The sequence below is a fragment of the Fusarium keratoplasticum genome, chromosome 3 (genome assembly GCF_025433545.1).
Source record: "Fusarium keratoplasticum isolate Fu6.1 chromosome 3, whole genome shotgun sequence".
Taxonomy (NCBI): Eukaryota; Fungi; Ascomycota; class Sordariomycetes; order Hypocreales; family Nectriaceae; genus Fusarium; species Fusarium keratoplasticum.
In genome coordinates, this window is record NC_070531.1 from 3,654,663 (window position 1) to 3,671,314 (window position 16,652).

The 16,652-nt window shown below is 54.0% G+C and overlaps 3 protein-coding genes across 3 annotated transcripts; 1 reads left to right on the forward strand and 2 right to left on the reverse strand.

Annotated features, from left to right (window-relative positions):
• Window positions 1-5,202: 5,202 nt before the first annotated feature.
• NCS57_00445400 (APH domain-containing protein) lies at window positions 5,203-6,591 on the forward strand (the record flags this gene model as incomplete). Its single annotated transcript, XM_053054414.1, has 2 exons — window positions 5,203-5,489; window positions 5,538-6,591. The coding sequence occupies 2 exons, from the start codon at window positions 5,203-5,205 to the stop codon at window positions 6,589-6,591; spliced, it is 1,341 nt and encodes a 446-aa protein (XP_052916574.1).
• Window positions 6,592-8,949: 2,358 nt separating this feature from the next.
• NCS57_00445500 (uncharacterized protein) lies at window positions 8,950-10,713 on the reverse strand (the record flags this gene model as incomplete). Its single annotated transcript, XM_053054415.1, has 3 exons — window positions 8,950-10,150; window positions 10,204-10,457; window positions 10,519-10,713. 3 exons carry the CDS (start codon window positions 10,711-10,713, stop codon window positions 8,950-8,952), a joined length of 1,650 nt encoding a protein of 549 aa, XP_052916575.1.
• Window positions 10,714-14,458: 3,745 nt separating this feature from the next.
• NCS57_00445600 (GAT domain-containing protein) lies at window positions 14,459-16,266 on the reverse strand (the record flags this gene model as incomplete). Its single annotated transcript, XM_053054416.1, has 5 exons — window positions 14,459-15,418; window positions 15,473-15,847; window positions 15,908-15,940; window positions 16,000-16,097; window positions 16,191-16,266. The coding sequence occupies 5 exons, from the start codon at window positions 16,264-16,266 to the stop codon at window positions 14,459-14,461; spliced, it is 1,542 nt and encodes a 513-aa protein (XP_052916576.1).
• Window positions 16,267-16,652: the final 386 nt, after the last annotated feature.

Here is a 16,652-nt window from a genome sequence, read left to right on the forward strand (position 1 = left end):
GGTGTAAGCCTGAAGCCCGAGCTTAGCAACCTGACCAAGATGGTTCAAAGTCACTCTCTACAGAGAGGGAGAATCAACCAGAGACCCTCGTACAGGCTTGTTTTTCTTGTTCTCCTCGATCCCGATTCTGGCAGCTGCTCCCGTCTCCTTTTCTCCTCCTTGGCCCCCCCTTGCTTGTGATGCATCACAATCCCAGGGACCCGTTTCCCAACGGCGGTGTCTCTGGCGTGTAGCTTAGGGCAGGGCAAGGGTTTAGTCGTACGCCGCCGTTGCTTTCAGAAAGAGTCCGGTATTAACAACAAGAAGGGAGGCACGCGAAACAAGGGGAGGAGGGGGGCCCGGGCCTGATCTGGCGGCCGGCGCCGCGATGAGGGGGAGGAGCCTCTTTTTCCCTTTTAGCGAGGGAGGCACCATGCGAGTGAGAGCCAGGCAGAACAAACGGCGGGAGGGGGTGTGCGTGGAAGTGTGAGAGAGGCGGTAAGGTTTTTTTTTTCTCCTCTCTCGCCTGGGCTTGGCGGACGAGACGGGCGCTATTGGAGAGGGGGAAAGACTGGTTTGACAAGAGACAAGATGAAGAAGGGAATGGCCTGAGGTGGATTGTACTGTACTGTTACTTGCTGCGTGCAACTCTGTTGGTTGGGCATGAAGGGGGTGGTGACAAGTTTTGAGTTGGTCCATGTAAGTGATGCTTCATCAATCAACATTGGGCGACGACAAGTTGGTTGGTCGCGATGTGATTGTTCAACTCAGGCCAGGTTTGTCTTTTAGTTCCAATTGATACAGATACGCCAAGCGAGGCTGGCGAGAAAAGCAGCAGCGGCATCAACGGCAAGGCCAGCGCTGACAGCTTGGAGGTGTTATGCATGACTCGAGCTGGCTGTTGGGCAGCATTGACTCGGCGAGAGCCTTGTAATCTGACATTTTAATCTTTCACCACAGTATCACATGCGGTGCGGACACGATGAACAAGAAAAAAAAAGGGGCGGAGGAAGGATTAGTTTCTGGTGATTGTTGGGTCAATTGACCTTGGAGCGAAAAGGGGGGATGCTAAACAGTGTTGGTGATGAAGATTTTTCCCCCTCACGCGGAAGACGATAGAGTTGAGGCAGACGGGAGCCGTAGGAGTGAAACTATGCTCCAGAGTAGAGTTCCTGGGGTGCAGCACAGCCCGATGGCATTTCCGTTCCCGTGTGTCATCCAAATCTTGATAATCAAAGTAGGCGAGGCATTTGATGAGCGGACATTCAGGCAACCAGGGGCGGTGGGAGAAAGCTTGCAATGTCTCTCCAAAAAGGTCCGACTTGCGATTAGAAGAAAAAATGGACGGCAGAATTTGTGCCGAGATTTTGTTTCTCGTTTAGAGAGCCGTGTCGAAAAACACAAAAAACATGACCGGAAAAGGGGGGCGTGTTTCTGTCTCTGATCTACGAATGTTAATTGATGACGGGAGGGAAGCAAGGGAGAGAGAAAAGGCAGAATGTGAATCAGGAACTAGGCATCGTCCCGACGGGAGCGGGAGCGCCTTCCGAAACATTTTGACAAGAAGGGAGGAAGAGACAATTGTCTTAGACAGTGAGGCCAGGCTTTGGAACTTGAGAGACTGGGCGGTGCCTGAAACCAGCTGCTGGAATGCGGAAGGGATATGGCATGCTACTGTAGATGCCATCGTGGGAGTGTATCGTAGCTGGGTAAGGTATGGAGATGATATTAAGATGACTTGGAAAAAAGGGGGGTGGTTTCGGTAGCTTACTATCGTGATGGCCTACTCTTTGGTGTTTTTTCCCCTCAAACACCACACCTTGCCCATCACCAGATGGCGCGCCCCCTTCCCCGCGCCGAGACGCCTCTAAATCAAAAGCTCTGGAATGTAGATCTCGATACGGGAGTCGATTAGCCTCATCGGAGAGGCGCCGACTTTGCGCGGACCTTTCCCACATGCCCGGAAATCGAAGTGCAAGTCTAGAAGCTATCTCTACCCCCTCGATCTAGGCCAGATGCTCGGGACGCATCAAAAGCCTCAGCTCGCTCTCTCTCCCTTTGATCAGATCTAGACGGGGCGTGTGGTTTACTAGAGGACAGAAAAGACTAAAGCCTATTGACCCGCGCGAGTCTTGTCTTGCTTCTTCTATTTTGCTATTCTCTCTTATTGTCGTTCAGCTGGACAGGGAACGGACGACGACGTGTGCCGTGCTTGTGGATCTCTCTCCCGCGTCGAGACCGCAAACGGCTTTTCGAGGCGCTGGAATGTAGGTGACGTCGAAGAAAGCCCATAAGCGAGGTTTCAAGGTTTTGGTGTTTGTTTTTGTTTTTGGCGATGGCTTCGCTTTCGTTTCTCGGGGAGACCGAAGACACGGGATCGAGAACGGGGGCGGCGGGGCCTTTCGGAAAACGAAATAGGAAAGAAAAGAGCGGGAAGAAGTTGTGATGATGTTGATGATGATGTTGATGGGAGAGGGAGGATGGAAGGTGCGAATGTTGGAACCTTCCCGCTTCCGGGGGACGGGACGTCACGGGATGACGGGCTACTCTTGCTCTAGAGGAAGGAACCAACACCACGGGTAAAGTTGATTACTGGCAACTCCCATTCTCTCCTTCAAACCTTGAACTCTTTCATTCATCCAAAGAAAGACGCGCCGTCGTTGATCAAACTCCCCGCCTCTCTCGGCATCACCGTCTTTCGTTCTCGACTCCCCCTTACTACATCCGGCAGAAGGAGGGGGGGGGGGAGCCAGTCTGCCATCCCGAAGCCCAATCTCGTGGATCATACGAGGCAGGAGAACAAAGGAGGAACTGTCAAAGGCTGATCTATCCTGTGGACTTTGACGCCACTGGCTATTTTGCCTTTTGTTGTTTCCTCTTGGACTTCTAGGGCTGATCATTTGACGGACTCGAAGAAGGAAAGTATTGCCCTCAGCTGCTCTGGCACTCCTCCCGCGTTCCTGTTGTACTCGTTGCGAAAGTTCGTACATGGCATACACATCCCTCAGAAACTCTGGCTTCAAAGACGGAAGTTGTCGTTGGAAGCGTGGGCGGGACGTTCCGAGTCGGCCGTTGTGCACCCTCTTTCGCCAGGGACGACCTCTGGGAGTCGACGACACCATCGGCGGTTTGATGCTTGGGCTCGTTGAAGTATCAGCGAGCTGTGGCTTTGTTTGCGTATACTTTGGACTCTGATCATGATCACGATGCTAACAGGTGGAGCTTGAACGTTTAGAACCGGTATTCGATCTTCGAAGCTCTTACCGAGTCTGCTTGGAGCGTTAGATGGCCCGTTGGGAGGAACATGGCCAAGTTGGCTGGTTCTGTCGCGAATACCTGGCAAGAGCCATCACTCGAGTGCCCCCTGCGCCACCGAAATGATATACTTCGACCCAAGACTTCGAACGAACGGGGGCGACCTTGAAACGAACGATGTGTATAAGGGCTAAAAGAATAGCAGATTAGCTACTTTGCTATACAAGAGCAGGAGCATGAAGAGAATAGGAATGGGGGATGTGAGAAGAGTTGTTCAGAGCTGGCCGTTGAGCTATCTTTCTCCTTTGGCGTCGTTGGATTTTGACTTGGACAGTCATTGCGCATGACTATCTAAGCGAACTGGACCCATGGCCTTGTCTAGTGACAAGCTTTCGACGATTTGAGTTGTGGACAAGCCCAGCAGGATATGGTGCAAGTGCCAATACCACTGAGCTGCTTTCTATCGTCGAGTAACATTCAGAAACAACGAGTGTTGTGCCTGTTCAAGACTGGTTGTTGCCGCTCATACATGGCATAGCTGGATGTTGGCCGGCTGTCGCTGGCCTAGAAGGGTTCCACATTTGCAGCTGAGCAATCAACTCTCGGTGCTGCTTCATAGTTGAAGCTGGATCTGGCTGAAGGTGTTTGGAGAAGTCGGTATGATCGTTACTGGGCCGTTGGAACGGGCTCTGGGAGCGAGCATTCCCTTCTGCCGCCTTTGCTGTTGCAAGGCGCAGAGAGAATGAGCGACTAAAAGGCTCTAGAGCATGCCCACTGGTCTGGCGTCTTGCTGGGGGTATCCCGAGGCACAATATAGTCAATGGAGCTATGATCCAAGTGCCCGTATAGGTGGTTGCTTGTCAACAGCTTCTTTGGACCAACATCACTCTCTCTATTCTTCGCATGGCCTTCATATCTACCGTCTACTACTATTCATTTGTTTGATTCTTCTGGTCCACTACTGGTCCCTCTGGCTCCAGCCAAATTCACAGCGAGGCCCCAAGCCTACCTTGCTCCCCCCTGCAACTCGCAACACCCACCCAGAGACTGCGCTGGTGATATCTGGGCGGTCGAGCTCGTTACAGCGTCAACTCGTCGCCCTTGTCTCATTGCGCTCCCCAGGTTCCCACTTTGGCACGTCTCGCTTGAGCCATTCCTCGTCGCCTCAAAGAGGCTAATGCGGGCAGGGCAGCGGTTGGGCCGGGCCGGGGGTCCGGGGGAGGGAGACGCTCCACACTGTGTGAGGGGTCAGGATCTGGATAGGGACGACGGGATCGTTTCTGGGCCAAAAGATGTTGGATTTGCGACTTGTTTTGGAGCCTGGACGTTGGCGAGGGTCGAGGCTGAGCCTGTCGGCCGTGATGCATCGTGAGGGTTGGAAAGGCCCAGCATTTGCGGGAGAGAGGGACGGGAAGGGCCGCGCGGGTGGGAAGGGATGGACCAACAGGCGACAGGGGTTTGGCCTTAGTACGGACGAGCTACGCGAGCAGATGGAGCCAGGAGTTTATCGGGGGTTAAGGGGAGGGGAGAGACGTGACACTGTCTGTGTTGGGAGAGATGATGGCTTCTTGTGTGGTCAAGCGACTATTCAACTTGGAGTTGTCAACTCTGCTTCTTGGGATGTTATCTGTGTTCCACATGGATCATCTGCTTCGCGTGGTCATTCTCCACCCAACATGACCCTCGTGGTCAGACAACTCCCGTCCCTGGATATCTTGATGCTGATCAGTTGAGGCATCGTGTTCACATCCAGACCTTCGTTCAAGGACACTGTCTTGTTACACAGAATCAAGCCGAGCCTTGCTAAGCAGCAAATCTCGTATTCACAGGCTCTTGATAAGCCAATCACGGTTTTGCGGGCAAACTCGATTCCGACTCTGCATGCGCCCGAGAGGAGAGGAGAGCTGAAGCTGAAGCTGAAGATGGTCCCCGATCAACCCATCTTGTCTTCTGCATCGCTTTCTCCAAATGGTCGACCTCATAGCCCAAGACCGCCTCCAGAAGGAGCGCGACAGCTTCATCGAGACGATTGACGAGTCTTCGATCCTGCGACTCGCGAGCTCGTACCACGACGGCGATGAGTGCGACTTCTTCCAGCCGCCCAAGTGCGGGCGCTTCATCATGTCCTACTACGTGCGCTTCGCCAACGGCGACTCTTGGGTCGTGCGCGTACCGATATCGCCATGCCTGGCCTTTGACGCCCAGCAGTTGGTCGAGAGAGAGGTGGTGACTATGCAGTTGAGAGCTCCCATCGAGTTACCCCCCTTATGAGACCATGGTTTAACGGATGGGTCTTGTGGCAGTTTGGTGTCTCAGACGGCGATACCGATCCCTAGGGTCATAGCACCGGATATCGATGACGAGGACGACGCTGATATCCCCTCGTTTGTCATCCTCGAGTACGTCGAGGGCACGCCGCTCTCGGACGTGAGAATCCAGGGCCTTTCGGTCGAGAAGCGGACCACTCTGTACCAAGGCCTGGCCGACATATACCTGCAGCTGCGAAGACTCACGTTTTCAGAGCTTGGAGTTCTCGCCTTGTCTGAGGACGACGAGGTCGACGTCCTCCAAGGTCCTGTCTCGGTAGAATTCAACCTGCAGCAGCTGGCAGGCCTACAGCCCTCGCGCGTACGAGAGGTCCGCGGCCCTCGAGGCCCTATGCGCACAGCTACGGAGTACGTGTCGCTACTGCTGGCCATGGCATGGAACACCTTCTACAGCAGTCCTGCCGTGACCCAAGACCACGACGACGCCGAGCAGACTCTGTACTACCTATTCCAGTTTGACCGCTTCGTGCGCTATCGGTGGTTCGACAAGAGTCTGGACCACGAGCCCTTTGTGCTCTGCCACGGTGACCTTGTTGACCGGAACATCATTGTCGATGATGATATGCGCATCGTTGCCGTCTTGGGCTGGGAATGGAGTCGTGTCGTGCCTCTGCAGCTTTTCAATCCTCCTCTGTGGCTCGTCAGCAACTCCCCAGAGCTCCTCGCCTCGCGTCAGTTTTATGAATACCACGTCGAGGAGCTTGATAAATTCATCACCATACTGCGACAGCGAGAGCAGGCTCACTTTGACAGCTCCCAACTTGCCGACGAGTGGCAGGGCATCCACAGAAACGGCGGGCTCCTCGTGGCAGAGGCCCTGGAGAAGATGGATCTCGAGATCATCTTTTACTTTGGCTTTCGGTTCTGCGACGACTCGCAGGTGCCGGTTGACCTTGTGCGGCAGTTCATGGAGGACAGCCCGGCGAGGGCTGACATCGTGGCCAACAAGGTTCGCGAGGGGGAGCTGTATGATTCGCAGTGTCAGAAGTTGAGGCTGGGGGAGTATTCGGTGGATGTGAATCTCGAGTGAGGTGTTTCTGGAGGGTTTCGTCTTTTCTGTTCGCTCGTCGTTGTTGGCTATTGGAGGTTTGGCATGTTTGCTGGAACCGCGAGATGGGAGTTTTAATTTGGGGAATGGGACGAGAGGGAGTTTGTGCGGGCTTGACAATGATGGACACTGCCAGGGGCGATCTCGGAGGTAAACCCGCCGGTTTTTGAACCAAGATACTGGGGCTACACTCTCCGAGGAAGAGGAATTGGCGTGGCTTGGGGTTCTGGAGGCCTGGATAGGTTGTTGCTTGTCGTGCTGGTTTTTCTTCATTCTGGCTGCTGCTTGATGGTTGTTAGGTAGTTTGTTCTTTGGGTCATGGGTAATGGGTTCAGCAAGCATCATAGGGTAGTAGGCGAATAGGCATGGACACGTCGGAGTATTGGGACAGCAATGTTTGAGAGAAAATGGACATGGAGGAGATGGTGATGATGATGGAGGGCAGGACAAAATGGCAACGGTGAGAAAAGGGGCGGGGAGGTGAAAGGAGGCCCCCCTCTCTAGCTCAAAGTTGAGCTCAGCACCTATCTATCTTTCCTATCGTCGAGGATGCGAAGAACGTCAGAGGATGTATTGTTTCAAGAAACAGAAGGGTACGACTGACTCGAGTCAAGGGAGGCAGGTATGCAATCGGTCGCAAGGAATTACACTCGTTGTGCCTGACAAGATGGCCTCTGTAGGAGTTGGGGGCGGATATTGGACATGTCAACTCGAAAATTTGACGCACATTCATAGCTTAGGTAGAACTTAGCATAAGAATAAAACAAATAGTTAGAAGAGACTCTACAACGTAGTGATTATAGTTGTAGAAAGACTGACCAGAGACTGATCACATTGTTGTCCAAGAGGCGGCGAGGAAGCAGCACCAGAACAAGATCAACTCATGGATGGGGGTCATGTACGTGCACTGCGGTCAATAAGAGTCGCATGACCCAGCAAACTGACTGACAATTGCCATACAGGAGCCAAGATCGAAGAGCTTGAGAAGGTCGCAGGGTACGTGGCATCGCTGGTACCGGCCTCTACCAAGCGCCTTTACGCTCAGCTCAAGCGTTCCTGCCCCATGAGTCAAACATTAGCCCTTTAAGCAATGATCTAGTGGCTCGTTTTCCCCTAGGTGATGACAGGAATGGCAGTTATGCGGGGGACCTCGCTTTAAAGCAGCATTAAAGAGATTGGGAGCAGTATCAAATGTAAGGATGTTGGCCAATTTCCCTGCTGTGCCAATCATGAAGCGGTAGTGGTGTTTTGTATTGCGGTATGTCGTGGTGCCTGTGCGATGTGAGTTTGGTAAGTCTCCAATGTCAACTTGTGAGAAGCATCATTGCATAGCAAATGGTTCAATTAGCAATGAAAGTGAACTCATGGTGCACAATGGCGTTGGCTAGCTCGATAGATCCCATGTCCTGCTTTGAATCCATCTTGACCTGGTGTACGGGCTTTATTTGTCCAGAGAAGTTGGATCAGGTCAACCTATGGGCCACGTATGTACTGACATACCCTATGCTTGAAGTAGCTAAGCTATGGATGCGTGTTGAGTAGACAGTTCAAGTTGACGCCTAGGGAGATTAATCACCAGCATGTCACTTCGGGATTGTCCAACTGCTGTTGGGTCGCTTCATCTCTACCGATGAGAGGTCCTCGCTGTTGCGATCGCTAGGTGTGGTTGTCTGTGCACTTGGTAACGCCCAGTGGTCCATCTCCGCGTGGGTCGTCACTACTGCTCGCACTGGCTTTGTGTCGTAAAGTTCGCAATACTTGTCGTTCCATTCCTTCTTGTCCGTTTGGGCGGAACTGGCCAGTCGTTCCCCGCTGGAGCGTTCAGCGAGTTCCTCGCATCGCATGCTGCGGGGCTTCTAGCTTCGATGCGAACAGCTGTGGCTACGAGGCATCCAAGGTAGACAACAAGTCAATCATGTCAGAATGGTTCAATTTCGACTTGAACGTGAATCAAGGCGTAGCGGCATGGGCCGTTCAATCTCTTGCGGTACATGTTGATCATGAATCATCCATCTCATATCCATTCTATCCGTTGCGTATGCATTGATCATCCCGTGCATTAGATTAATTCTAGAAGTCATGAACCTGACCTTGTCCATGCTCCTTGACAGGTTCAATGCGTGCTAGCCCATGACCGTCAGCCTCACAGCTGCCCAACACCAAGCATCATGCTGTTAGCCCGACAGAGGTCCAAGCTCGTGACACGACTCGTCACGGCTCGTGACATGCAATGGATCATCGTGAGGCTGGCTTCATGCCGATTTTCGACCCGCTACTCTCTCGTTACTGCCATCGTCGGGGAGTGTCAATGCATTGAGGACTCGGGCTCATCTGAAACCATCATGGAATTGGACTTCCCCCGCGGCTTGTGTTCTCCACGCACATCTCCTCCCGCACCGCGATATTCCCGGTCCAAGCATCGTTCTCAAGGACGAAGCATCTTTCAGCGTAGATGCCCATTTCGTTCTGCCTTCGCCATGCGCTGCTTAGTCTCCGGACCATAACACGCCTCCAGCCCCCGACATTAATAGTAATCTGCTTCCAAGAGGCGGAAGAATTCATCGCATGCTTCCCTTGAATGAGAAGGCGGAAAGTCTCCATCGCTGCTTCGTAGTCGTAGTCGTTCCCGGGAGCTATATCTTCAAAAGGCTGAACCACTGTTTGGACGTGAAGGGTCAGGGTATGGAGTGCCGGGAAAGCACAAACTGCTCGCAGGAATGCGGTCGCATTGCACATTCTCACGTCCATGTCGAGTTCAAGCGTGTGAACAGATTGCAGCCGTTGCGAGAGCATCGCCAAGTCGTTTGGCAGCAAGGTCGGGCACCTTTCGTCATCTTCGGAGAACCCAGTGTGATCCCGGAATCGGAACACCCGTAATGAGCGCTGATGCTTCATGATGGCATCTAGTGGAAAGAGCTTGGTGTGGCAGGTAATATCCAAAACCTCGAGTGCCCGAATGTGATTCTTGATGAGTAGATAAAGTCCAGCTGTGGCATCTTCTCTCTTGTCCGGTAGGTGAGCGCTGTAGTCTTCAACTTGCAGCGAGTGTAGCTTCGCAAAGTCCTTGAAAGACACAGATCTCAGAAAGTGAAAGACGGGCACAGAGACCAGTTCAAGGGACTCTATCCGGGAAAAGTCCCAGTGTTTCCGAACATCCTCTGCCGCATGATTCCAGTCGTATGATCGTAGGCGCAGGTTGGTGAAGGCAGGCATGCGGTCTCTCGGTAGAAAGTTGAAGCATGTGCCCTGTCCGCGGTCCTCATAGTGGAATGTCCTAATCTGTGAAGCCTGGACAAGAAGACTCTTCAGTGAGCTAAGTCGAGTAGACAATGCTGGAGTCGGGTTCGCCAGTCTCAAAGTTGTTAGGTGCTTTGCGGGAATGGCTTTCGTGAAGACATCTCCCAGGTTGCTGTCAAAGTTTCGCATGGGCAAGTCCTCAACGTGGAGTTTGGTGTCCCTGAACTTGCTGTCATTCGAGCTAAGAAGATCAGAAGGCAGCCACATGCCAGCAGCGTGAATGTCGCTGTCGATGTATTGCCAGCTGCCGGCGAACTTGTTAGCGGGAAAGTGAAGTTGCAGGGACGATGTCAGTACCGTATGGAGCTCAACCTCCTGATACACGATAACACCCTTGAGATGCCATCGGGGTCTAGGTTGCTTGGAACGACGACATGATTTGTGTGAAGAGAAATGTGATCAAAGACATTGGGGTATTGTTGCTCAGCGTCTGGAGCGACGAGATGCTCGTTCAAAGTCAGGAAGCGGTAGGCCGTAGGTGTGGCTATGGCATCGAACCTCTTTGAGATTAGACGCACAGACAAGACGGACCGCGTATCAATATCCCGAAGCTAAACGGAGCTATTAGTGAGGGGCTCTCACATGGAAACAGGGGTCTGTAAGAGTCTATACCTGTTCAAAGATGAGGACCAGGAGCTCCGAGCTGAGGCGGTTGAAGGAGGAATTGAGAGAAGAAGCTGGCCTGGATGGAGCGGCCATACGTCGAGGAGTGCTGAAGGAACACGAGAAGCGAGCTCTTGTTGGAGGATTGGGGTAGGAAAGGGTAATGGAGGGTGTTGAGAGCATGAGTTCGGTTGAAGAGGGCATGGTTAATTAAAAAATGACCAGTCAAGGTAATAAAGAAGCAACGAAATAGTTATGGGCAAAGAAGAGGAGGGACCCAGTGTATGTATAAGTCGACTGGTGGTGGGTAGACCGCGTGTAAACGCTCTTGCTCATGGATGACACTAGCCTTCTTGGGGACAAAGTAACGAAGGATCGAAGACGGTCAAGCTCGATGCGGGATGAGAAGCGGCGTGGCTCTTGAAGAAGTGGAGGGCCGTACTATCAATGCAGTTCCGAGGCGACGGAACTATAGCAGGGTTGGTTGCTAGGATGGACGGGCAAGCCAAAGTCGGGACGAGTGGAGTGCTATGTGACAGGGTTATGTACATGCACTGTCCGGCCCAGGATACTGTAGGAACAGGGACGGGTATGTATGCATGCCCGTCAAGCAGGTTGTGAGCAGCTGGGGCGTGGGATGGGATGAGATGGGGGCAGGGGACTGAAACGAGAGAAGAAGGTGAGGGAGCATTGGCATCTCACGGAGCAGACATGGACCAAGCCAGGTAGATGAAGGGAGAAGCTCCGACTCTCGAGCACCACCCACGTCGGTCCGTCTTGGGGTAACCTAACGAACAGACGGACGACCTGAGGGAGCCTCGAGCCTTGTGGAGATGACGGAGCCGCCCAAGCCAAGGGGACCAAGATCGGGTAGGCAAGGGTGAGTTGTCTGTGGAGAGAGGCTAAGGCGAAGCCACGGAGTGCAGATGAAGAAGCCAGGGTTCCAGGTGGGGAGATGACGGAGGAGACTCAGCTGCGAGGAGGACATGAGACCGAGGAAAGGTTAATGGGTCTGGACGAATCGAGAGGCAAAAGCAGAGACATGGTGTGTAAAACGACATCAAGTACAGGGAAAAGAGTCGTGTGATAGTGCGGCGCGAGGCGTCTCTGTCTGTATGTCTGTATGTATGGGAGAGGAGGAGGATGCGAGACAGCCGGTCATGGCGTTGAGAAAAGAGACATTTCCGTCAAGTCCATGTAATCCTCAGCCTCAGGTGTCTTGGACACCCAGGATGACCATCCATCTATCCTGTCCATGTCCATGACGGGCCGCGGGCGGGGGGCGGCAGGAGAAATAAGACGACCGTGATATCTCGTGTTGGCAGAGGTCGACGTTGACGTCAACGGCCAAGATGCCGCCAGATCCAACAACCGACCCAAGTCCAAAATCAAATCTCGCCCACCGACAGATCGACTGTGGCAGCGCACCGAGTTCTGGTGCATCGACGCGGTGCGCGGACGAGTCCCCGATCTGGCTATTGGCCTCGTACGCGCGCGCACACACACACACACACACACAGACAGGAGTTAGGCCCTTCAATCTCATGGCCCGTAGTAAGTTCTGATAGACGATTCGCAAGAATCTCCCAAAACGGGAAACTGGGTCCAACTCTGAAGGGAACCGTCGCCCCTCATGGCGTCTTTCTCCGGAGCCAATCGCCCGTGTCAGAACGCCCGCGGCGGCCGGGGGTGTCAGTCAATCGCATTTCTGCTAGGCGCTGGACCCTTGTCCTTTCTTCTTTCATGTCTTGCGGTGCGGTGCGCCATGCCTGCCAACAGACGGACATGGCAACGGTTGCGGATCCCCGGGCCTCTGGTTCTGCAGCGTGCATAGCCGTTGCTTGTCCAGTCTGGCGTGGGTGGACGGGCATCTCTCCGTCGCCGATGGATGGATTCTTGAACGCCGTTCTGGGTCCGTCCGGGCAGCGGATCCTTGACCTATACTGTACAAGCTGGGTTCTTTCCATGATCTGAGCTGTGGCTTCTTCGCTGATGATGCTGTATGTTGTTTAGCCTGAGATGCAGCTTGCCAAAAGCGACAATGTTCAATATCCCGTGAGATTTGGTCCATGTCATGTGAGGAGGGTTTCGTGTCTGTTGGCTCAGACCTCGTCCGTGTTGTTCTGGAAGGAAGCATGGGCAGCACCTGTGCTTTCCTATTCGGGTTGCTCCTTCTACACCTCCAACGTCACCATCAGACACCACCAACTTGCATCATTCATCCTCACTATGAAGCATTAATCAACTCTTGCACTAGAGCTTACTTCATCTATGCCGGTCCATATGATCATTTGCTTGCACCGTTTCGTCTTGAGGCCAGCTTTCTCCGCCATGCGGGTCAGTACTTCCCTCTGCACCCACCAGACAAGAGCTCCAAGTCTTGAACTACACTCTGCAGCCAACAACCGTTGTTTCTACATCTCGTATCCCCTCAATGGCGGGGCAGAAGGGACCACAACGAGATTTGTGAAGCAGACGACAAGTCAAACCCCGTCACCTTGCACCGACATGTCTGCGTGTCCCCCATCACGTACTCGAAGCTGAGCCTGCGGCTGCCGTGTCACTCGCCAAACGCTACGCGACGACCATATACTGGTCACCACGAGCCATGCCGACGCAGATTACCAACATGTGGGATGGGATGAGGTTGAAAAAAGTGTCCAGGGGTTGTTCTTCCAAGCGGCAAACGCCGTCCCGTCGCAACTTGTCAACCTGCTAGTTTAGGTTTGTAATTGTGGATTTTCCCAATGGTAAAATGCGACTGGCTCAGCAGAGCTGCTGATGGTTGCATTAGGCCCAAGTGCGAAGTGCAGGTGCCTTGCAACGGACGGCAATCGCATGCAAACTCACCAATACGAAAACAAGAACTCGATGCCGCGTTATACCCAAACCCGTTAGATATCCCGACTGCTCGTCCCGGGCGACGATCGTTTCCAGCACCTTGGGACCGCACCGTACCCGTAGGTGGGTGGGCAGCCTCTCCCATGTGCTTCCCCCTCTGTCGCCTGCTGAGTCCTTTTCCATCTGTTTCGTTTTGTTTCGTGTCGTATCGTGTCGTTTCGACCTGTCTTGCCTCGAGGGACAACTTACTCGTGTGCCTCAGGGCTGTCTTAGGACCACCTGATGTTTCTCATCCGGCAAGGTAGGTCTCGGCCCGGCTTGTGCTACTTACTGTGAAGCAGAGGAGCAGCCTGTCTGTCCTTACTAATAAGACGTCGGCCACGACGTCGAGTCCGAGACTTGCAGCTGCGGTGAGCCATAACTAGATATGCAAGGCCTCCTTGCCCCTTGCCCAACGTTCCGGCCCTTACCGTTGACTGCATTCGAGCCCCAGCCCGCTGGATCATGGGCCACACGGCGTCTACACACAAGATCATGAGAGTAACCACACCTTCATGTGATCCCAGCATGGGCCGAGGGGAATGAATCACTGCTCGTTGGTCGCGTTGGCGCCATGGCCTCGACCGGTTGTGACTGTGCGGCCACCGGACACGGTGAGCTGAAGGTTGGCCGTTCCACCATGACCCCTGAAGGAGATCAAAACTCTGGTGGGCAATGCATCGAGTATTACGATTCCTGCTACAACCTCGGAGACATCAGCGGCAAACTCGACAAAGACTAAGACAAGCAGAGCAGAAAAAAGTGACAGAGGGGCCGATGCCCACACCTTGAACATGGTTAAGGGTAGAGTAACAATACAACTCAAAGAGAACGCTATGGGAATCTGCCCTTTCGCCGCGCCAGCCGCCCATTTCATGCATATACGAGAATACAACGAGTCGATCCAATCCATTATCCCTCTTTTCTCATCTGTGTTTTCTTGTCTCCTTGGGTCGAGCGACCCAGGTTGCTGCCCATGGATCGTGGAAGACAACCTCAGGGATGCAATGCAAACAGAGCCGCCTGCATCTTGAAATACCGTCCATCACGCCAAGATTGAGGCCCCCGACTAATATCGGTACAAGGGCTGTTTGTTTGTAGGCGCACTATCGCGGGGCGCATCATAGATATCGTCGTCGTCCGAGACTTCGTCCACCCGCGGTCGTGGGGGGTTTTGGCTTGTAGGAGCCGGGCTCTGAGCCGGCACTCCACCGTGCATCTGCACCTTGCCCACGGCGCTGTCTTGGCGACCGAGATAGCTATCAGTCGGCTGGAAGCCGGGATGGAAGGGCTCAAAGGCGAGGCGCTGGTCCAGGTAATCGTTTGTCGTGCTGGGACCGGCGTGACTCGACGAACCGCCTGGTTGGGGGTCTGCGAAGGGGTTCTCAAGAGACTCGTCGGGCTGTTTGCTCGAACTTGCCTCTCCGGCCCTCGGAGGTGGACCAGGGGGCGGTGTGTAAGATTCCGTCTCTTTGCCCTTGCCACTCACGTTGGCGTTGTGGTCCGGGTATGGGTAGCCGCCAGATCCTGATCCTGAGGGTGAGGCGTGGTCGCTGAAATGGTTGTTGGAGCCATTGGTCTGAGGTTGAGGAGAAATTGCGGGCGACTGCGAGTCGGTTCGTTCTCCCAGGCCCATCTGCTTCCTGGCGTTGAGAACAGCCCTCTTGTGCTGGTTCAATGCTGTCTGAAGCTGCTCGTTGGTGTCGATGAGGCTCTCCATGGTGTCGTTGTCAGGGGTTGGGTTCTCGGACACCATATAACCCTGGATACTTCGGGAAGCACTCGAACACCGGTCGGCAAACTCCTTGATGAGCTCGTTGTTGAGGATCTCGGTGGGAGGCGTATTCATGACGACCTGCTCGAGGAGCTTGGCCGATGTTCGGGCCTCCTCGAGTCGGCTGGCCAGTTCTACGGGATCAGGCAGCGCCCTATTTGTGTGGTGTCTCGCAAAGTAGTTTTGCGAGTGCGGGTTAACAGGAGGGGTGTTGTATGCCCCTGGAGGTCCCATCATCTGCTGAGGTGGTTGTCCCTGACAAAGCATGTTAGTCTTTATCTTTCCCAAAGGCGCATTTAACAGGCATACTCCGAAATCCTTATAAGCCCTCTCCTTTTCCTTTTTCCACATGGTGACCAGAATCACCAGGTTCTCGTCATCCATCTTGGTGCGCTCAAAGTCGTCCAGTGTCTCCATCAGGATCTGGCGCACACTAGGGTCGCGCACACCCCTGAGCAGCGCGCGGGCTGTGTCGGCAAACTTTTGGTCAAGATTGCGTGTAAAGGTCGAGCCAGGGTTATCGGTCAGGATGCGCATGAGCATGATGGCGTTGTACTGCCACGCAGGCCGCGAAAGGTATTCCTTGGACATGTACTTGCGGATGAGGCGCGCGCATTCCGTGGCAGCGCCCGGGGAGGACTCGGCGGCATCGACGATCGGAGGGAGGAAGAGGACTTCATCGCTCTGTTGCGCAGCGTGTTAGCGGATTGGACACTTGACGGAGCTTCCGGTGCGCATGCTTACCTTGCTGGTGCCTCCAGACTCGCAGAATGCTTTCTAAGCTCTGGTCAGCGATGGCCAGAACGGACGATATAGGCGGCGCGCTCGTAACATACTACACTGTTGTGAGCCGTGGCCTCGGGGGTTCCGGCTGGTGTTGTGCCACTGGGTGGTGCTCCGGAGCCGGAGGGTCCGTCAGAGGTGCCTGTAGATGCTCCATCCCATCAGCCGTTTTGTTCTGTGGTGTTTTGTGTCCGGGACGTTTGGGGTTTCGCCGTGATGCGCGCACGCACGGGGAGAAACGTACGGTTGGAAACGTTGCTCGCTTTCCTCCTAATGCTGCCGAGCATCTTATTCACGCCGAGGCCCTTGAGAGACTTCATGGCTGCGGTTCGAGCTCGCGCCACAGCGGGCGGCGCTTGCGGTGGGAAGCGGGTTTTGGGGGGCGCGCGAGCACGCGGGGGAGAGGAGAGAGAGGAGAGAGTAAGGTCGGCTAGAGGACAGGTAGGTAGTTGTTGATTTCCCTAGAAGCTCGAATAAAGGTATTCGCGGAGGAGGAAGAGGAAGAATTAAGAGGATGTTTGAAAGGGAAATGAACGACCAAATAGGGAAAGCGCCGAGGGGGATGCTGCGAGTTTCAGAAGCGGTGATGTTGGTTGGGAGAAGGCCTACGATGGGCTCTGGCTCTTGTTGTTGGAGCGGGCGTCGACTGATTGGAGCGCCGGTTGTCTGGGATTAGCAGGACTGGGGGGAGAACTCGCAAGGGTCT